At 38.3% G+C, this 23,115-nt stretch overlaps 1 protein-coding gene across 1 annotated transcript; it reads right to left on the bottom strand.

Moving 5' to 3' along the window:
- Window positions 1-730: 730 nt before the first annotated feature.
- On the bottom strand, window positions 731-3,180 carry LOC137747711 (protein IN CHLOROPLAST ATPASE BIOGENESIS, chloroplastic-like). Its single transcript, XM_068487872.1, has 11 exons — window positions 3,053-3,180; window positions 2,868-2,951; window positions 2,351-2,425; window positions 2,201-2,243; window positions 2,074-2,131; window positions 1,788-1,955; window positions 1,645-1,707; window positions 1,458-1,552; window positions 1,288-1,369; window positions 1,080-1,190; window positions 731-981 (listed from the first exon to the last, which is right to left on the bottom strand). The coding sequence occupies exons 1-11, from the start codon at window positions 3,165-3,167 to the stop codon at window positions 841-843; spliced, it is 1,035 nt and encodes a 344-aa protein (XP_068343973.1). The 5' UTR covers window positions 3,168-3,180; the 3' UTR covers window positions 731-840.
- Between the last annotated feature and the right edge of the window lie 19,935 nt (window positions 3,181-23,115).

The raw sequence follows: 23,115 nt of genomic DNA, 5'->3' as shown, positions 1-23,115 counted from the left end.
CGGAGCTGCCTAGGCACGCCTCAGGGGACTTCTTTTTTTTTTTTAATACTCCCAAACCCAAATTTTGGGTAGGGTTTTAACTACCTCATACCTCTTCCTTGCACTATCATCTCTCTGCCTTGTTTTCTGATTTTTATTTTTTATATAAAGGATGTGTGTGCCATCTACGTGCATTATTATATGTGTTCTCATTGTGCTTTTCATCCTCTATTATATATATAATATATGTATATATATGTGTGTATATGTATATATAATATATGTATGCTCAGGGTGATTATTGATTAATAAAAAAAAAATTTAAATATAATATATGTGCATGCTCAGTGTATATATTAAAAAATTTAGGTCTCGTGAGGCTTCGCCTCATGCCTAGGCTGGGCTATCCCTCGGACACCTCACCCATGCCTCACGCTTTTAATACATTGATCTATAATACAAAAATTAAAAACAAAATGATTACCAAACGAGCTCTTGGATTTCTATAATGCGGCTAATGCCTCAGCAATCTGGACAGGAAATCAACCAACTTTCACAAGAAAATTAGCTAAAAAGTTACCCTAAAAATGCAGATTAAGCAAAGTCATGGTTTGATAATATTATTTAGCTTCCTGGAATCTGGAAATGCCTCAGCAATAGAGAGAAACAAACAGAATTAAGAAAATTAAGAAAAATGTGATATGTATGTAACATATAATGAGTAAAAAAAAATTAAAGAGAGAGAAATTCAGAAAGATGGTGCACATACTAATTATTCAGCACAAAAATCGTCTCCGGTCATGAAGCCAATTTCATGACACTGTATATTCAGTTTTCACATAAATCTCTTTATCTCCATCATCAATCTCTGTATAATACGAATCCTGCAATATCCTGGAGGCCCGCCTCTTTATATCGATCAGCAACCTGCTCGACATAGTCATCCCAAGTCCCGTCAATGGAAGCTAGATCCAGCAAAAATGCTGCTTCATCCAATGCAACCTGCAAATGATGGAACTCTTGAGGATTAGAAATTATTCTTATTTTTTTTATTTATTTTTTCTGTTCTGAGAGTTCATAAGGAATGACGGGTACAAAACCTGCGCAGGGGCCTTTCCCTTTTTAATATCCGCCTGCCTTCCCTCCTCAGTCACCTTCTCCTTAATGTACTCTATTTGCTCGTCCTCCCATTGCGCTATGTCAGCAACTTCCTGTATCGTAAGTACTCAAGTGAATAATGTCACAAAAAAATCCTGCAGAGGAATGGGGAGCTGCGACAATCTAGGAATGATCACCAAAAGTAGAAACCTGATAGCTGCAACCCAGTGTCCACCATGGTGATTTTAGAGCTCCCCTAGCGGCGTCTTTAGCTTCAGCAGTACGCCCGACCCTATAAAACATTTGATCTTAGAAGTTGGAACTTGAGTAATTCAGAACAAATGCATGGGGGAAAGTAGCTGGAAAAGTTTCCTACGAACTTCAGCAAAACCTCAGCATTGAATACGTAAGGCCGTGCAAAACCAGGAAAATGTTCCTTCTTCGTATAGAACTCTCCCGTCACCAAGGCCGAAACCTTTCAAAAGCACACAAAGGAATTAGAATTGTAGATACACACTAATCAAAGATGCCTACAGGCAGTAAACAAAGTGAGGTGATGAATCTTACATAGTCCCCTTCCTCAAAATGCCACTTCACTTTGCGCTCTAAGACATCTGGAAATAAACCAACCTGAAAGGGAACCATTTGTTAAAAGAAAATAAAGGAGGAAGCGGGGTAAACAAAGTGCAATATAGAATTTTCTTTGGTACTTTTCTTAAAAGGTAGAAATCTAGTTTTGAAATCTGCGACTTTGCAAAGTCACCCTTCGTATAAAGTTTCTCCCCAACATCAGCAGAAGCCTGAAAGAGCTCTTCATTTCTTTCTTCAGAGTTCTTAGCATCTTCTTCAGCTAGGATTCTGTGAATAAATTGGTCCACCTGCGGATTGAAGATTGGACGTCTGCTCTGAGAAGAATTGTATAACAAGTACATAAATGCATTCACAGTCACATTTAGACATGTATCGCACTCGCACCACTGGCATTGCTTCACTTACATTCTTGGCTAAAAGCCACACCCCATGCTTCCTGACCTCAACGACTGGCATGTCCATACTGCAGGTATTGGACTAGATGAATCAAACTTTTAAAAAAGGATCAAATTTGTTCTTTCCAAACACTTACCCTGCCGGAGCTGTAGGCCACCGGAGCAGTGCAGTTACAGCACCTATTGACGAGGAAATATTTACAAAATTAGAACAGCTTGAACCGCAAGGCAACTTTTGGGATAATGGGATTGGTCAAATTCCAAATACAAGTAAAGGTTTTCCATACCTGAGCTGTTTCTGGCAAGTGGTATGGCAAGGGGGATTAGCCCTTCCTTGGCTCCCGGAGAAACAATAGATTCACCTGTTCCATAGCAATGTATGTGAAAATTTACATAGAATTTCCATTATTTAAAAGATTTGAAGACAAAAATGCATGGACCATGTAAAAAGCTCCTCTGAGCCAGTCCTTTGCAAACAAATCTCGGTCTGACATGCGTGCAAAAACTTTTCTTTTTGTGATTTTAACAAGTTAGTTTGCAAATGCGTCAGACTGTAATTTAAAATAACTCTAAATTATGGACCAACAGTTAACACATTGTCACATGTTGTACTATAATCCTGAGAATGTAGCTGGGCAAATTGTTGTACTATAAATCATTGTCTTTTACAAGTGCCATTGTCACATTAGCATAATTTAAGGAAACAGACCAACATATGCAAATCCGAAAACACAACAAAGTGAGAGAAACCCAACAAATTGATGATGTTTGATGTTAGAAATGTGAAAACTTGAAGAGACCCACCTCTTGTCTTGAGCATTCTCAGCAACTGGCTCAAATGCTGCGGCGGCTGAGTGGAGGCAACCTCCTTGATGAAAGACACATGGTCTGCAATTTCCGACCACAAAATCAATTCCCAAACTTTACAAAACAGTAACATTAACAAGCACTTTCTAAAAAGATCCAAGCCAAACAGTGCCTCAAGTTACCATGCGTGACAGAGGAATAAGAGCAGCGCGGCCGAGCTCTGCCGTGCCGAAGAAGAACAGTGGGCAGAGCGGTGGCGCGAGAGCCTCCGCACACCAATCCGCCGCAAACTTTCATTTTTGTCGGTCTCTGGTGCCCTCTGGTTTGTTTCTTGTTTATCTTTTATCTGAGCATTAAAATTCTCAGCCGCATTAGATTGGGCCACAAAAATTCTAAATTGACTACCGAGCCCAGGGCGAGAAGCCCCTGGCCCAGAAGTGCTATCTTGGGCCTCAGCAAAAGGTACCGAGTTGTGCAAGTGACGTGTTTTCAACTACAGTAAACTCAGTCGTCAGCAATGGTATAGCCGAGTTTGTTCAGAGTACTCACCATTGTATGCTAATTTTAACTTCGATTCACGTCTCTAAATTTTGAGGTAATCAACTTTTGTCTACATGACAAAAAATTGAGGTTTTAAGTAACCTAACAACTTATAAGTCCTTGCATGGTTTAATCTCTCTAATTAACCTTCGTATTCTTACACATCTTCTCAAATGTGGAGAATTTTCACGTTTAACATGTGGACAATGCAAACGGGACGATTTTTAAAATATGCCATATGAGGTTTCCATTTTCTTAGGTTGCACTGTGAAAATTTTAAAATATGCCATATGTTAGTCAATATAAGGGACTCAAGCTCGCACTTCATTGGTTTAATTAATCATCATACAATTAGCCAGACTTAAGGCACAGGTTAATACAATTTCATTACTTTATAATGTTATATGAGAAGTTAAAATTGTGTGACTCATTTTAAAAATCACTCTAAACTTTAAGAATGTAAAGTATAATTAAACGATTGAGGAGGTTTAAATATCCTATGCTTCTTTTCTCGTTAGCTCACCGACAGAGGAGCAGAAGCCAGGTTTGAATCTCCTAAGTCCACCTTCAGGGACTTTTGTTAAAAGAAGTTGAAGTGTGGCCATGTTACAAAAATGATGACTGCCTCATTTCAACCAAATTACTCAAACAGAAGCGTCTGGTTCCCATTAGTTGTGTATTTGAAATACAAAACCATATCTATATATATATATATATATATATATATATATAGACACACACACACACACAATGTGTCATAAACAAGTGAGCAAATACTTAAAAATATATCTTCTTCTGCAATAATATTATAACACATAATATACAAGCTTGTGTTTTGGTACATGAAAAATCTTTTCATAAGCAACAATTAAGGAGACTCCAATTTCTGCAATAATATTATAACACATAATATATAGAAAGAGAGAAGCAGCTGCCAGAATTACACATGAATTTTTTTACAATATATAGAGTAAGGAGGAGGAACTGATTCTGAAGTCTAATTTTACATGAAGGTGAGATTCCAAATCTTTGTCGCTTTTTTTGGTGGGAAATTTTGTTGCTTGTGACTTGTGGGTTACTATTTTACTTTTATATTATGTTTTGCTTTTTAACGCATCAATCGATATTCAAAAAGATTAAAAACTTAAAAATAATTAACTTCACTTTACTATCTTATTTGCTGCAACACAACCTTCAGGATGTGGTACCTCGGATATAATTTCTTTTCTAATGTAATTCATATCTCAACCTCAAAGTTAGACTTAGTATTTGTTCGGTTAGGGTGACAAAGAATTTAGGTTATAATAAAATAGAACAAAACCACCGTACTTTAAACATGACAAGAAGTTACGCACATATTTGATAACCATTTTGTTTTTACATTTTAGTTTTCACCTTTTTGGTAGGAATAGAAGAGATATACGAGGGAGAAAAGCTAGATAAGCAAAGGTACGTGACAGAAGGGTGGTGTATAAATTTGGCTAGCTAATGGGTAGCCATATTTGATCGTCTCTGCATAAGGAGAAAAGAACATTGCGGTTTCGAAAATATAGAGAAAACAATGGGAGGCATCAGGATCATCACAACTAGTTCAGTGAAAGCAGCAAGTCCAGATAAGAAAGTCTCAATTCCAAGAGTTGAGTTAATGCAAGTGCCAGCGGAGTCCTCTAGACATGGGACAAAAGGTATTCTTAATCATTTGAAGAAATGCCCGGATTCTAGTCTCTACGAGGCTCCGGATTCGAAACAACTATTGTTGTCACAAGGGGTGTGAGTCAAGTTGTCGCTCACACTTTCAATAAAAAAAGACTTGATATAAAATGTGTGAAATGGATAATAAAAGCGGAGATGCATTTTAGGGTGGTTGATCAAGAGGACTTTAGAGATTGGATTCATGACTTGAATCCAAAGTACAAGCTTTCAAATAGGCACAAGGTGGCGGCGGCGGTTTTAGAATTGTATTTTACAAAGAAGGGAAAAATCAAGAGTGTGGTTGATGGTTTGAGGGTGAGTATCACTACCGATACTTGGATCTCAATCCAAAATATTAATTACATGGTGGTGACAGCACATTTTTTGGATAATGATTGGACTTTGCATAAGAGGATCCAAAACTTTGTTCAAATTACGTCTCACAAGGGTGATGATATTGGGGGGTGTCTAGAGGTATGCTTGAATAATTGGGGTATAGACAAGGTATTTAGCATTACTGTTGACAATGCTAGTGCCAATGACACCGCCATTGCATACATGAAAAGAAGGCTCAAGTCCAATGGTACTCTTTTACTTAATGAGGCTCACTTGCACATGAGGTGTGCTTATCACATCCTCAATTTGAGTTAAAGATGGAATGATGAAGCTTAGTCGTGAGATTGAAGGGATAAGGAATTATGTCAAGTTCATACACTCATCCCCCGCGAGGTTGGAGACTTTTAGGGAGTATTGCATCTTGATGAGATTTGATAAGATGTTGAATATTCCTTTTGATGTTGTCACAGGGTGGAATGCCACCTGTGAAATGCTCAATAGTGCCTTCAAATTTAATCAAGTGTTCTCAAGGATGGCAGATGAGTACAACACTTTCATCTTTTACTTTCAAGATGAAGTATCTAAAGAGATTAATGGGGTCACAACCAAGGTGAAACGGGTGGGTCCTCTGGTGGTGGAAGATTAGGAAAGGGCAGTGAGTTTTTCTCACTTTCTTAAAAGGTCTTATGATGTCACCTTAACACTTAGTGCAACCCTAACTCCAACTTCAAACTTAATACTCGGCACGGTGATTGCATTGCAAGTGGAGATAGAAGAAAAGATTTACAATTCCTCTAATGCCACTTTGCAAAGTGTGGCAACTTCCATTTGACAAGTATTGGGGGGACATTGAAAAGGTTAACCCTATACTCTTTATAGCTCAGGCACTCGACCTGAGGTACAAGTTTGAAATGTTAGAGGCAAGCCTAGAGGAACTCCGCTATTCATGTGAGGCAATCTTGGATGGGAAGACAAGTATTAAAAAAAAACTTGACACATTTGTTTAAGGTGTATAAGGAGGGAGAGGTTTCTAGTAGTAGTAGTGTTACTGTGGATCAAGGGCCAAGTGTTGTGGTAGATGATTCTTCGGGGTTGGAAGATGATGATATTGGTACAAGAATGCAAAAAAAGATCCAACAAAAAAGAGCGGCGGCCCAACAAAACAAGATATCCAATGAAGTGGTTATGTACTTCAATGATCCTCACCTAGGGGTGGAAAAAATTCCCAAAAATCCCGAACCGAACCGAAAAAATCCCGATCCCAAACCAAAAATTTCCCGAACCGAAATTCCTGAAATTTTTGGGATGCTATCCCGAACCGATCCCAAAATTTCGGTATGGGATTCGGGATTGGCTTCTCGATATTTCGGGAATCCCATACCGAACCGAAAATATATAATATTAATTATTATATATATATATATTATTCTTTTATAATTGATGCTAGTAGTTTCTAATTCATGCTCTGCAACCTGGAATGCCCTACACCTTGCATATTTTTCATGTTTTCTTTGATATTCATGTGGATTTTATTATTGTTGTTGCCATGGTTGATGATTTTAGAAGGCTTGATTCTTTTGTCTCTCAACATATTGCAAAAAGGGTTTAATTAATTTGAATTTTGACTGATAAAAACAGTCAGACATGCCAGTGTTCAATTAAATGGTAGTGTGAATGAAATGAAATTCCTAGTTCATGAATGTGTTCTTGAATTATATATTTGAAGAACAATTCATAATTTCATATTTCAATTTGGGATTCCCGATTTGTCCCAAAATCCCGAAAATATTTCGGGATTCCCAAAATTTGGGATTCCCGAAAATTTGATTTGAAATTGGTCTTTAAATTCCAGTCCCGAAAAATTTTGGTTTGGGATTCGGGATACTAGTTTCGGTATGGTATCCCATACCGAACCACCCCTATCCTCACCAAAGCTTAACATACGAGGGTTTCAATATTTTGGATTGGTGGAAAGGCAATTGCGGAACATATCCAACTTTCAATAAGGTTGCTAAGGACATTTTTGCTTTTCCTAGTAGCACCGTTGCTAGTGAGAATGTCTTTAGTCTTGGTGGGAGAGTTGTAGATCCTTTTAGAGCTTCCCTAACACCGAGAAGCTTTAGTGTGTACAAGTGATTGGCTCAGGGGGAATGAAATGTCCTTCTACAAGGAGCCTACAATCGACAACCTCATGTTCTACAAGGAACTTGAAGACTTGGAGAAAGGTAAGTGAAGTATTTGATTTCATGTTTTTATTTTCTTAATTTTATAATTTATACATTCACTTTCTAAATATATTTTGTGTTTTATTATTTTTATTGTTTTTGTTGTTTTAGAGTTGCCTAATTTGGGAGGTGAGGAGAATCCTACACAAAGTGAAATGCCACTTCCTCCACCCCCTCAAGTTCAATGACGCCCATCACTACTTCCACGACCACCCATTTCAAGAGCATTTACACCAATTGGAAGGAAGGTTCAATTATCAACAAGAGGAAGGGGTCCACCATTAACTGCAACGGGTCATTCATCAACAAGGGGAAGGGGCCGTAGGGGCGAAATGGAATGAACTTACTTAAGCTTCATTTTGGTTGCATGCACTTTTTTGCTTATAAACTATGTTTTGCTTTTGGTTTGTAACTTAATCTAAATTCATTCGGAAGTTTGGTTAGTAAAACTTAACTTATTTATTTCATTTTGGTTGCATGCACTTTTAATTACCTAGTTTGGTAGACAATTGTGAACTTAAGCTTAACTTGTTAGTTGTTGCTTGCTCAGTATGAGAATTGAAATTATGAGATGAGATTGTGGTGAATTTACATGATTGCGAAACAGGTGGGTTGCAAGCTTGCAATTGTTAACTTTTTTTTCCCCTTTGAAAAATGGGTAGGCTTACTGTTTAAAGAGCTTAAAATTGTAAAAAGCTTAAAAAGCCCAACATTTTAGGCTTCAAGACCCAATCCTGAAGTGACCCGAAAATCCCGAAACAGTTTCGGGAATCCCGCATTTCAAGAATTGAATAGTTTCGGTTCGATTTTGGAATATAAAATTCCATCCCAAAATGTTTTTGTTTGGAATTTGGATTGGGGGTTTCGGTTCGGAATCCCGACCCGAACTAGCCCTAGTTTTAACCCAATGTGTAACTCTAGCCCTTTTCTCTCCCGTTTTCCCAGTTCACACTTCGCGCAGCATCCTAAGCCTCCTCTTTCTCTTGTTCTTCAATTAAATCACTCTCTCAAACTCTCTGTCTCTCATTCCCAACGGCGACCCTTCTCAGTCTCAATCGCTCAATCTCTCACATCGAAGGTTTGGTTTGAATGTTTGCTCTCTGTGTTTGTTTGGATCTTTGAGATAGATGTATGTGAGTGGAAAACATTTGGGGTTTTGATCGATGAAGGTTCGATGCATGGATCTAACTCTATATATATATATATATATATATATATATATATATATGGTCTGAAAATTAACTACATGATTTGGCTTTAATTATCTGGAAGTATATATTTTCGTTTAGGGTTTTGATTTCTTGATGCCTGTATGTATATTTGATAGGAATCTTAATGCCTTGCCAAATTCTTGTAGTTGAACTTGTTTCTTTGTTGGATAAGGGAATACTTCTGTTATTAGAATAATTAATCTGTGTTTCTGATTGTTCTAATTTATTGTGGTAGATAATTTTATTTGATGATTATTGCAAGCAAGATAAACCACTTTTTTACCATTGTTTTGAATGATAAGAAGTTCAGTATGCTGAGTATCATCATTTTAATTCTCTATGCAGTTTGCCATTAATGAGAAAAGTGGGAATGCAATTCTATTTAACTGGCTGTGAGTTTTAGTTGGAATATGTGGTTCTCAAATTTTAATCCGCAAAATTGTATTTGAATGAACTCGGATATACTTCCTGACTTCTTTCATTGGTAATAGTATGCAATCCCTTGAGTGCACTTAAATGTGACTAAGAACCTGGAATTAATAGAACAGTTCTATTAGTGCACTTAAATGTGATTTCTTTCATTGGTTGTTCGCGTTAATGACCCCTTTTTTAACAGGTGAATCAATCGAAGAGATCTCTACTAGACCCAAAGCCTATTCTGCGCAAGAGAAGATCATTCAAGCGACAACCAAGTCAATCTGGTAGAGGAAAACAACCAAGTTTCTTGCAAGGTAATTTAAATCTCTTATTGCCCAATCCTTGCGGTAAACCAAGTTTCTTGCTGTAAAATATGTATTTTTTCGCTTTTGATATCTGATCTTAATCTTCTTCCTTGCAAGTACTTCTGAATTTATGGATATTACATGCTATCTAGGGTTTTCCAGCAGTGGTGGGTGAGGTAGCTATATATATATATATATATATAGAGAGAGAGAGAGAGAGAGAAAGAGGGAGAGAGAGAGGTAGGGTTGGACTAGATTAGAAAACATAATATACAATCAGAACTAGACTAGAACTAGGAGTAGAAGTTGGACTTGGAGTGTGATTGTTCTGCATCAATTGGAATCAGACTTGCTTTATCACGGTATACACCTGAAGTGGATCATTGGAGTCTTGCTGTAAAAAGATGGGAAATTATTAGAAAAGGAATGGAGGTCTGAAATTCCTATCCCCGGGGAGGACCTCATAGGTCTATTCTGTCTTATTCTTGCTGTATTTTTGTATCATTGGCCTTGAAAAATGATCACATAAGATTAAATCATAACTTTTTAACTTTTATACCAATAACCGAATCTGCATTGATTGGAATATGCACCAATTTACTTGTGTACAAGTTTGTAGTACTAACTACTATCCTCTTATTATTTTGTGTGAATTAGATGAAGTCAAAGGCGTTAAACGTCTGAAGAGCCTCAAGCTCAAGTTTAAACTCAATGAGATCAAAATCAAATGGCCCTCATGATCAAACAAACTCATTTTCGAGTACACATTGGAAGTTAAAAAAAAAAAAAAAAAAAAAAAAGGCTGCAAGTTGTTTTTTAGAATTTTAATTTTTTTATTTTTTAGACTTTGAAAGATGTATTACAAAATGGCTGCAAGTTGTTTTCTTAGAAATTTTTTTTGGTATTGGGAAAAAAAAAAAAAAAAAAAAACCAAATCGGGTCGAAACTGAACCGAATACAAACCGACAAAAAACTGAACCGAACAGTAATTTCGGTTCTATTTCTGATTTTAATTTGGATTAAATGAGTAGGAGTTAACTTATCCCACGTAATAGAGTTGTAAATTAACTAGGATGTATCCCATCTCAAATAAACCCAATTTCTGAACTCATCACCACGTTTAAACAATTTTATTTCGATCCAGATTCTATCCATCTTAAAAAAAAATTAGTTTGATTTATGGTAAAATTTTGACTTTTTCCATGCTGTCTGATGCGTGTTCCATGATTAAATTTGTGTTGTCCACGCATGGACGAAATTAGAAATCTGCATGGATGGGGCATCCTCAAACAAAAATGTCACAAATTAAAAAAATTCAAGAATTTACTGACTAAAACAGTTATATATTAATCCATGAAGTTTTTCATACAGCATATTACAACAGATGTCAATGTGTTTTTCATGTCCAGAAAGTGTTGAATGACAATACCATCAAATATGTCTTTCTCTATAAAAATAATCATGTTATCATTTATCCATTGTTCTCCCATCACATTTCTCAATCGATTGTTTAGAAATTTCATGGCTGAAAAAGCTCTTTCAACCTTGGCAGTAGCAACTGAAAGAGTCAATACCAATGTCACAAGCAAGTAAACTAGTGGATAAACCTTATCTTTTTTACATTGAACCATTTTTTTTGTAAGATGTCCAATCTCAATGCTAGACCACACATCATGTGAAGTAAACTCATACAAAGCACCTTGTTGAGTGAAGTTTTTCAGTCAAATTTTGATACTTGATTAGTTGAACCCCAACGTGTTTCTTTCTGAAACCCTCAATTTAATTGAGTGTTTGTTTTTTTTTTTTTTTGGTGAACTAGATACTTCATTACCAAGGCAAAGACGCCAAAGAGATACAAAGAAAGTCTACAATGAGGCAAACAACCAGGTTAAAACATGAAACACCAAGTAGTGTAAGGGGGTACAAGAATTCTCGACGCCGCATCTAATGCTAAGAAACGTCACCCTTCACACTACCAAAAAGGACCTAGGGAGGGCAAGGAAGCCCACCATTACAGAGAACATGAACTAGGGAAGATGGAGGTCAATTAACCCAGATGAAATCGCACATTTCCCTACAACACCGCAACGCTAAGTAGTCAGCAGTCAGCTGCCATATTGGCTGATCTTGGGATCCAAGACCAGCAATAGTCTTGGAAAGATTCCCCTTCTTTTGCTCTTCACCAGAGCGGGAAAAGCTTCCCAACTGCCCTTGGTTAGCGTAAGAAATTGATTTCGATGAGTCGAACTCAACGATAACTGAACTCCAGCCCTGAGAAATACCCAACTCGCATCCGTGGAGGATTGCCAACGCCTCCGCCATAGCAACACTTGTGGCTTTAACGTTATATCTGCATGCAACCAAGAATTTACCCTCCGAGTCCCGTTCCACCACACCTGCAAAACCTGATTCCGTAGTCAACACCCAACTAACATCCACGTTGATTTTTATGTACTCCGGGTAAGGTGTGATCCAATGGACCGTTGCATCAACAGTAGGATTATGGGGCAGAAAACTAATGACTGGCGGGTAGACCGCCTCGGTGAAGGCTCCAACCATGGTGGATATTGCTGCTATTACCTATCTTAGGTTGATCGGTTGATGGTTAAAGAGAGCGCTACATATTGCTTTCCAAATTTGCCGGCACGTAAAGGCAGCATAGGACATATTTATTCTTAAATCATGTTTTGATCCATTACCGAAACCCGAAATGGCAATAAGCCAATTGGCCTAAGTAGTTATGTCATCACGATTTATCTTGAAGTTTCAAGCTCTACCAAACCAAACCACCTCCACCCAAGGACATAGAAGGAAAAGGTGTTCAATCGATTCTTTATGCAGATTACATAGAAGACATAAAGGTGATGGAGAGGCTCTTCATTTAAACAAATTCGCCATAGTAGCAGTGTTCTAAAAAATGGTTGAGGCGGTCACCTAGGTGGCGCTTGGGCGCCAGGCAGCGGTGCTCCGCCGCGATTAACTCAAAATCTTTTCTTAAATCAACAAGGTATGTGTAGACGCAGGGAAGGATCTATTAAGGGACCTGGGTGGTCCTAGGACCACCCAAATATAGGTATATGGTGGAGGAGAGAACAGTGGCGACGACTGCTCTGTTATGGCCTTCTGCAAACCAGAAGGTGGAGAAGAACTGAAGAAGACGACTAACCATTTAGCAAAACGGTGTGTTTTTGCTATTGGTTTGAAAACAGTCTCCTCAGCCACGTGGGAGGCTTTTTAGCCTCGCCATTTTTATTAAAAAAAAACTAAAAATCACGTGGGTTGCTTTGCTGTACAGTCCACTTTATCAATTCTAGTATGTTTTCTCCTCCACCACTTAATCCTCTCATTCCTAAATTTAAGTGTTATATTTTAGTTTAAATTAATACTATAAAATGTCTTGAATTATATTTTATCTCTTTGAATTTAATTTATTTAACTTACTAATCATTCAAAATGTCTTAAGTTATATGGTATATATGCTTAATATGTTTTTAAATTTTGAACTTGTTGGATACTCTTTTTGTATTTTATCATTATTTTATTATCTTATCCAAGAATTTCATACGAATATAATTTTTTATGTGTCAATATGCACTTGTGTACAAGATATACAAGAAATTCACCTAAATCCGCCTAGGCTGCCTAGGATCCCGCCTAGATTCCGCCTAGGCGCTAGGCGCTAACTCGCCGCCCGACTAGCGCCTAGCGTTTTTTAGAACCTTGCATAGTAGCAAATAGCTGAATGAAGAGCTTTCCACATGAAGCACCTAATTTTAGCTGAATGAAGAGATTTCCACATAAAGCACCTAATTTTAAGGATGGTCTCCAATTTCCACATGATCTTCGAAAGAGAACTGGGGATGGAAGCAGAAGATGCATACCACATGTTCCTTTGAGGTGGTTTCCTTAAGTAAGCCAGTGGTATCTAGATTTGATTGAAAATATCCTTTTTTTATCAAAAGGACACACCAGCCTATCCCGGAGCAATGGATCCCTAATACGAGTCTCCAAAATCACATCAAATTCCTCAACTAAGACAAATGGTTTCAAAAAATCAATATTCTACTCATCGTTTGCAAGGCAGATCAAAGAGTTAACCCTTGTATTATGACTTACCTGCACCGTGCCCATCAGAAAAGGCCGACCTAAGGGGATGGAGATGATCCATCTATTAACCCACACCTGAACCTCGCTACCATTCATAATCCATCTATCAACCCATACCTGAACCTCACTACCATTCATAATTTGCTAATGTGATCCCCTAAGCAGGATATCTTTTCAAGCAAGTAAGCTAAACCAAGCCCAAGAAGCTCTTCCACCCCACTTAGCATCAAGGAATGAGCAGTTAGGGAAGTAACAAGCTTTTAGCACCAAAGCCCACATGGAATTCAATTCATTAATCAACCTCCAACATTGCTTAGCCAGTATGGCATCGTTGAAATCCACAAAGCTTCTGAAACCAATTCCAGCTTTTGACCAACCCAATTTTTCCTTCAAGACCTAGTGAATGCGTTTTCCCCCCTTCTTTTTGCCCCCACCAAAAGTGTAAGATCATAGCATCCAACTCATTGCATAGAGTCGTGGGGAATTTAAATAGATTCATCGGGTATGCAAGAATTGCTTGTGTTACTGCCTTTATCAACACCTCTTTCCCAGCTTCTGATAAGGTAGATTGCTTTCACCCTTGAATTTTCCCCAATAGTCTCCCCTTTATATATGCCAATCCACTTTTCTTTGATCGGCCCCAAATAGCGGGATACAAACCAAGGTCCACGATCGTGTCTATGCCAAGAACAGTGGTCAACTCTTCCGACAATACCGCTAAGATGTTTCCCCAAAAAAAAAAAAAAAACACTTGACTTCTGCAAGTTAACTTGTTGTCCCGAAGCCGAACGATATGCATCAATTAATTAGAGAAAGTGTCTGCAATTTTCCTTCTCAGCCTTCAAGAAGATAAGCGTGTCGTTCACAAAAAATATATGAGAGATAATCGGGCCGGTGGGGTTCATTCTGTTGGATAAGAAGTGATAAGACTTCACTAACCAATAGGAATAAGTATGTGGATAGGGGGGTCCCCTTGGAGAAGACCCCACGATGAAGCAAATTTGGAGTCGGGCTGTCTGTTGAAGAGAATGGCAAAGTTCATTGATGAAATACATCTCATAATGAGATTTCTTCATCTACTGTCAAACCCCAATTTTTCCATCACTGCCAATAAAAAATCTCACTCCACTATATCATATGCCTTGTGCATATCCAACTTAATTCCAAGCTCGAACTTGCATTTTGTCTTTCTCATTTTGAGGAAATGAAAAATCTCATGCGTTATACTGATATTATCTTATATTTGTCTTCCGGCCACTAATGCATTTTGAGTAAGGGAGATCAAGGCCGGTAATAGTGGTTTAAGACGGTTTGTCATAACCTTCGGAATGACCTTGTATGAATAATTGCACAAGCTAATAGAGTGGAACTGCTAAACAGTTTCAGGATTTTGTACTTTGGGAATCAATACTACATGTGTAGCATTGATCCGGTTAGGGTTCTGGATACCATTCATCAGGTCTCTAAATAAATCATTCACATCCTTCACTATAATATCCAATAGGAGTGGTAGAAAATACCCTAGAAACCATCAGGACCTAGGGCTTTTAGCCCCTCTATCTGCAGTGCCGCATCCTTGATCTCTTCAACCGAAGCCAGGGTGGTAAGGGATTCATTTATCTCATCAATAACTTTTGGGATGATGCAATCAAAGATAGATCCCTAGTCCTGCTGCCCTGTCGAAGTGACGAGATTGACGAAATGGTTGTCAATAATGCCCCGAACCTGACTTGAATTGTCCACCCACTCCCTACTGTCATCCTTTGACAAGACCACTTTGCTCCTCTTTTGCCTGTGCAGAGTAGATTGATGGAAGAACGTTGTGTTGGCGTCCCAATCTTTGAGTCATTTTACTCTAGATCTCTATTGCAAAAGACTCTCATCTTGACTCCACAAATAGTCTTTTTTTTTTCTTTTTTTTTTTTTTAACAGTGCATCAATTTTCTGAGAATTATTAACTTAGAGCGGCAATCATTAACCTTCATATTCCAGCGTTCCAAACTGTTTTCATCACGCCGATTTGCCTAGCAATTTTTCACAATCTCACAGCATTCTGCTTCCTTAGACCAGAAAGACTCAAAGCGAAATAGCTTTTTCCTGCTCCCAGCATTCAGCTCACACCAAACTAGAACATGGTCGGACCCTAAAACAGTATCGTGAATGATCGTTGTATTGGGCGAGCGCACCTATCAATGCCCATTAATCAAACCACGATTGAGCCAAGCCTTCACCAATTGCCCATTTATTGTCCCTCTCCAAGTGAATTTTGGACCATTAAAATCCAAATCCATAACCTTTAGGTTACTCATGAAATCTTCAAGGTATCGTGGTCGATTATATCTAACTTCCGCACCTCCCGATTTCTCGTACTCCCATAAAAACTCATTAAAGTCACCTCCACATATCCATGAGATGTTATCTAGGCTAAACTTCTGAATCATCCCCTCTAGAAATCAGCCTTTTCAACCTAGTAACTAGTTCTGAAAACTCCCGTGAATCGAAACACGCATTGGGAATCAACACAGATGCACCTAGCATTAATAAAATGTTTCGAGGATTCCATAACTTCCACTTTTAGTGAGTCATCCTACCAGAGACTCAAACCACCCACTCTCCCTAGCATAGCAACATTAAACCCCTCAAAATAACCCATACGTTGCCTGACATCTTCAATTCTATGATCTCTCATTTTGGTTTTCGACAGAAGTATCATAAAAGGCCTATGTTTCCTGATTAGCCCATGTAGGGCCTGAACTACCATGTTTGAAACAAGACCACGGCAATTCCAAAGAGGTGTAACATGGTGATCGTGCGGCTATTGAAAGCCAGCTGCCATCACCTCGAGATGAGTTTCTCGCATTCCTTGCCAACAAGGCCTATTTGTCCCCCACAGAGATCTCTTTTATGTAGTCACATATGTCTCTATCGGGATTTCCTGCAATTCCTCCTTCGCATAGATCATTATTTCCATCATCAGGTATCTCTCTTTTATACTCATATTCCTCAGTTTTTCTGTAACTTTCTCCTTTTTCTCATTTGTACTTTTTCTATCTTCCTTGCTTTTTGTTTTGTTCTATGGGGAGTGCACCATCTCCTGCTCCTATATTTCTAGCCCTCTTTACTCGCCTCCTCTTGAGAAACCCCAAAACTCTCCTTGTAAATCCTACTCCATACTTATCTATTCCCTCCGTTTTATCTGCTGAATTTGATTTTGAGTTTGAGGCACAACAACCACACCCTCAGCTTGATTATAAGTCTCTTCCTGAATTTTCTCGATCATAACCGTAGGGTTTTTTACCTGTACCCCTTGCAGCTCCACGGGCCCATAGTCCCTAATAAAGCGCTGGCTTAACTGAGGCTTACATCCTTCCATAATCAACTAGGTCGGGTTGAAATCCAATACCTCACTTCTTTTCTGAATCTATGCCATTTTTTTGTTTGTTTTCCTATGTCCTGAGTCAGTACCATTGGGTTGTGGCCCCTAGTGTCGTTGACATGTTCCATCTTTTCATTCCCATGAATGTCATCCATACGTTGCTGATTGGGAAGCGTAGAGCCCATTTTTGTTGCTCTAACACACCTTCATTGCCCCGAGCTAATAGCCAAAGGTCTTGGGGATTCTACAAAATCTCGAATTGGTGCAGCTCTTGTCCACTCCTCGGACCATGTAGTCGTACTCCCTTTCATGGGTTCAAATGAGCATTCGTTGTTGGAGTGTCCAATTCTACCACATCGATAGCAGAAGTCCTGTAATCTTTCATATCGAAACTCTATCCAGGTATCATTACTATTATCTCTTGGAAGCCAACACCCAATGGTTAGAAGGTTTGAGGTGTTGACAAATACCTTGACCCTCAGGAATCCCCGAGCTTTCATTGAGTCTTCAAGCTCTTTAAACCCTCCAATTTTTGTTACCAGAAGCCTAACATTTTCTTCCGAGTTAAGGTATAGCGGGACACCCCTGATTTGAAACAAAAAAGACACAATTTCCATCTTGACTTCCTTCAGTGCTAGCTCATGTAGCCATCTTTTAATAGAAAATTTTTGTTTCATAACTACCCACGGCACCTGGTTTAGAATTTTTGTAGCAGTACTTTCATCTTGTACAGTGATAATAAAGGTGTTATCCCTGACCCACTTTACTTCTGTCTCCCCCATCTCCTCCCAATAGGATATAAGAATATTCTTAACCCCTTCCCCCCTCCCCTAATTTGTTAAGGATTTTGTTAAACAAAGTTGTGCCCACTAGCTTGACCTATTGCTTCATTGTTGACAAATCCATAGTCCTAGCTAAGTGCACCACTAAGGCCATCTTCAACCGATTCAGCCAAAGGGCTATAAGGCTAAAAATAGCTCAAAATGACATGAAAATCGTCTCCAACTGTGGGCTAGGCCAAAGGGCTTATGGGCCTCACCAGGCCAAAACCAGCCAATCAGGCCAACTAGCTGGCCATCTTTAGCTAGCCCGATAAGCCAAGCCCACATTTTTTTTAACGAATTTTTTTAGCCCAACCCACTTTTTCTTTTGGACGATTTTTTTTTTTTTAATTTCTAATTTTTTTTCCTACACCATTTGTCACATACTTTTTACCATTCCATACTCTGTTACATCATTTTATTTCAATTTTTCACATTCTATTCTCTTCCAATAATCTTTCCTTTAATTTTTTCAATAATTTTCAAATGACCACCTTTTTCAATACTATTCCAATATGTCTGAGAGGTAGACAATGGAGGCTCTACTAGGAATACCACTCTTTATTTTTGTCTTCTCTCCTTCGCACCTCACAACTTTTTTGATCCAGTTGTAGGTACAGGAGGACCACAAAGATAAAATGAGGTTGTGTAATACTATTGGATCCGAATTTGAAACATAACTTACAATTAATGCCTGATCTCATGGTAGCTGAGTAGTTCGCCATTACATCATACGCCATGAGTGGTTGGAGGTATTTATTTCTCATTCATTTGCCATTGTTTGGTTAGAGGTATTTATGTTTATTTCTTTGGAAAATGATCCTCTTCGGATCCTCTCTGTGGGAATTCGGGGGATCAATCAATCACGGTCGTTCATCGTACATCGTGCGGTCAGAAATCATTTTAAATTTAAAATTTAAAATTGAATATAAATAGTATCTAACAAAAACTGACCGCACGATATACAATGAACGACAGTGATTGATGGATTCTCCGAATCCCTACAAAGAGAATCCGGAGATGATCTTTTTCCTATTTCCTTTGCCATAGATTCAAGATCTGCTAGCATCTCTAGGCTTTCCTTTGCATTTATCTCTGATAGGTGGACCATTAAGGCCATCTCCAACCGATCCGGCCAGAGGGTCATAGGGCTAAAAATAGCCAAAATGACACAAAAATTGTTTCCAATCAAGGGTTAGGTCAAAAGGCTTGTGGGCCCTACCGGGCCAAAACCAACCAATCAGGCTAATCGGTTGGCCATTTCCCGCCAGCCCGGTGAGCCCAGCCTACTTTTTTTTTTTAATTTCTAATTTTTTTCTACACCATTTCTCACATACTTTTCACCATTCTATACTATCTTACCTCATTTTATTTCAATTCTTCACATTTTATTCTCTTCCAATAATCCTTCCTTTAATTTTTCAATAATTTTCAAATGGCCACCTCTTTCAATATTATTCCAATATATCCAAAAATCTTATTTTAATATGGTTGTTTAATTTAATTAACTATATTAATTCAATTAAAATAATAAATTATGTTTGGCCTATGACCTTTTGGCCTTCTCGGTTGGAGATGGTTTTTTATCACACGGCTATGCTTGGCCTATGGTCCTTTAGCCCATTTAGTTAGAGATGGTATGAAATATGACATGTCATTATTTATTAAAATATAATTTCTTATATAAGGCTAAAAAGAGCCATATGGTCCTCATTCGGTTGGAGATGGCTTAAATCTTTCATCTCTGCACCTGCCATTTGTCTCTGGGTATAAGTTGCTACATGGAAAGCTTGGATAGACGTGTACGAGAGGTAGACAGTGGAGGCTCTACTAGGAATACCACTCTTTATTTTTGTCTTCTCTCCTTCGCACCTCACAACTTTTTGGATCCAATTGTAGGTACATGAGGACCACAAAGATAAAATGAGGTTGTGTAATACTATTGGATCCAGATTTGAAACGTAACTTACCATTAATGCCCGATGTCATGGTAACTGAGTAGTTCGCCATTACATCATACGCCATGAGTGGTTGAAGGTATGTCTTTCTCTTTCATTTGCCATTGTTTGGCTGGCGGTCTTTATGTCTATTTCTTTGGAAAATGATCCTCTCTGGATCCCTTCTGTAGGAATTCAAGGGATTAATCAATCACGGCTATTCATCGTACATCGTGCAATCAGAAATCATTTTAAATTTAAAATTTAAAATTTAATATAAATAGTATCTAACGAAAACTGACTGCATGATATATGATGAACGACAGTGATTGATGGATTCTCCAAATCCCCACAAAGAAAATCCGGAGATGATCCTTTTCCTATTTCTTTTGCCATAAATTCCATATCTGCTAGCATCTCTAGGCTTTCCTTTGCATTTATCTCTGATGGGTGGACCACTAAGGCCATCTCCAACCGATCCGGCTAGAGGGTCATAGGGCTAAAAATAGCCTGAAATGACACAAAAACTGTCTCCAATTGAGGGCTAGGTCAAAGGACTTGTGGGCCCCATAAGGCCAAAACTAGCCAATCAAGTCAACCGGCTGGCCATCTCCAACCAGCTCGATTAGCCCAGCCCACTTTTTTTTTTTGGTGAATTTTTTTTCCTACACCATTTCTCACATACTTGTCACCATTTTATACTATCTTACCTCATTTTATTTCAATTCTTCACATTTTATTCTCTTCCAATAATCTTTCCTTTAATTTTTTCAATAATTTTCAAATGACCACTTCTTTCAATAATATTCCAATATGTCCGAAAAGCTTATTCTAATATGATAGTTTCATTTAATTAACTTTATTAATTCAATTAAAATAATCAATTATGTTTGGCATGTGGCCTTTCGGCTCCTTCGGTTGGAGACGATTTTATGTCACAGGGCTATACTTGGTCTATGGCCCTTTGGCCCATTCGGTTGGAGATGGAATGAAATATGGCATGTCACTGCTCATTAAAATATTTTTTTTTTTAGAGGGCTATAGGGCTAAAGAGAGTTATTTGGCCTTCATTTGGTTGAATATGGTCTAAATCCTCCATCTCTACACCTATCATTTGTCTCTGGGTATGATTTGCTACATGGACAGCTTGTGCAGACGTGTACGATAAGTAGATAGTGTAACGACCCGTCCCCAAAAATAACGGTTTTTATAATTTAAAATATGAAATTACGAAAATGCCCTTTTGAGGCAAATACGTTGGCTTTTGTTGACCGCCTTGTCGTGTCACATAAGATCTGTTCCCTTAGCATATTCTTGTTGTACTCATTGCTACGAACACGTGGGCGCAAACGGAACGTAATTTGGAATTGTAACGAATGAGTTATTAACGATCGAAGTTGAGGGCAAAATGGTCATTTAACCATAAATCTGGAAGGCTCCAGATTTTACTGGAGCAGTGAGATGATGCCATGTGTGTGGCTGGGATGGAAAAGAAAAAAGAGAAATAAAAGAGATGGACGGATGAGATGAAAATAATATGAAGGAAATGAGGGGGACGCCGAATCAGGAAACAGAGAAATGAGAGAAATGGGGAACAAACCAATTAGAAAAGAAAGAAAGGAGAGGAAATGAGGGAGAGGAGAAGCACCGGATCCCCTTGACTTGATTTCTCTCACGACTTGACTTGCTTTCTTCCATCTTCTCTGATGGTTTTTCGTCGGTTTTTCCGACGAATCACAGCAAACCAGCACTTGGGAACCATTTCATGACCTTCCCTATCCCATTTACACCCAAAAATCGATGGAAATTAGCCTTAAGTGTGGGTAGAAATGCATCGTACGCGTTCATGGGTGCACGACGGCAAATCCGTTGTTCCTGCAATGATTTCCTTTGATTGCCACCACCAATATTCTCCCCCTAAACTTAAGAACAAAGCCCAAGCAGTGGTTGAGGCGTCGGAGATCATTTTAAGGTTGAATCGAAAACACCCATTTCTAGGGATTCCGGCGGTTCTTGGCATTTTTAGATCACTTCTCGGCCGAATTGGACTTTAGCCCAGGTATGAAAGTTGTTCCTCATTGAGATATTCATTCTTGTAAACTTTGGGAATTTTTGGAGTTGTTCGATTTTTTGGCGAGTCGGGGTGTGCAGCAGTGCATGCGGCGGCTCATAGGGGAAAACCTGAGGTCCCTCCTTAGGTTTTTCTACGTGCCGAATCCGAATCCGCCGTCCATTTTCCCAAATTCTAACGTTGTAGTAGAGTTTTACTAAAAGGTTCCTGATTGTGTTTAGGCACGTTTGCGGCAAGCAACGTCATCCTCCTAGTTTGAGCGGTCCTTGGACAATAAAATATGTGAGTGGACCCCTTCTAAACTTATATATTTTTCATAAAATATTAGCCCCGCATGCATTGCATATTTTATGAATGGAGCATGATTTATATTACGTTTTACGGATTTTCATACTTATGATTTATTTAAATTGCTTTTACGGAATAATTTACGATTTATCAGATTTATATATTACTAAGGGTTATGAATCATTGGATTTTCGTTTATGAAAATCTATGGATTCACATATATGTTTATTATGGAATCATGAATATGATTTGCCATGGATTTATGAGACGAGGTTTGAGCTTTTAAGCTCTGATGTTTGATACGAGTTTTGAGATATGTTTTGGTACTTATCTAGTGGGTTATCATATGGCACATTCGCACATCATGGGTATAGATGTCTATAGCCATAGGACACAGATGATGAGGAAGAGTGAGATATGATATATTATATAGCCCAGCTTCACTAGCCACGGCTAGTGTCTATGTAGATGTATGCTATTTTATACAACTTCACCTTCGGGTGATAGACATGTTATTCAGCTTCACCTTCAGGTGATGGACAAGTACTGCCTTCGGACGATTATGATACCCCTAGTTAAGTACATCACGGATACGATTTACAGATGTTTTACATGGAATGATAGGGTTTTTATAAAACCTATATGTAGTATTATACATGTGTTTTCAAAACAGGGGGTTATAATGTTCCAAAATAAAATGTTTTCCTACTACTATTATTATTATTATTATTATAAACTTGGTCCATTCACCTTTCGGTTTTTGTGCCTCCTCAGGAGTTAGGATCGAGGCACATGATTCCGGCGTCAGGGCACTTCGGCTTAGTTATCCTCGAGTATTCTCTGTGTAGGTATCATTTCCTTCTTCGTACCTTTTCCTAATAATTCTTTCACATCGTTCTTTCTTAGTTGTATACTCTGA

The sequence above is a fragment of the Pyrus communis genome, chromosome 10 (assembly GCF_963583255.1).
Source record: "Pyrus communis chromosome 10, drPyrComm1.1, whole genome shotgun sequence".
In the NCBI taxonomy this organism is placed as follows: domain Eukaryota; kingdom Viridiplantae; phylum Streptophyta; class Magnoliopsida; order Rosales; family Rosaceae; genus Pyrus; species Pyrus communis.
Note: the sequence above shows the minus strand (reverse complement) of the source record. Positions and strands in the feature narration are given on the sequence as shown.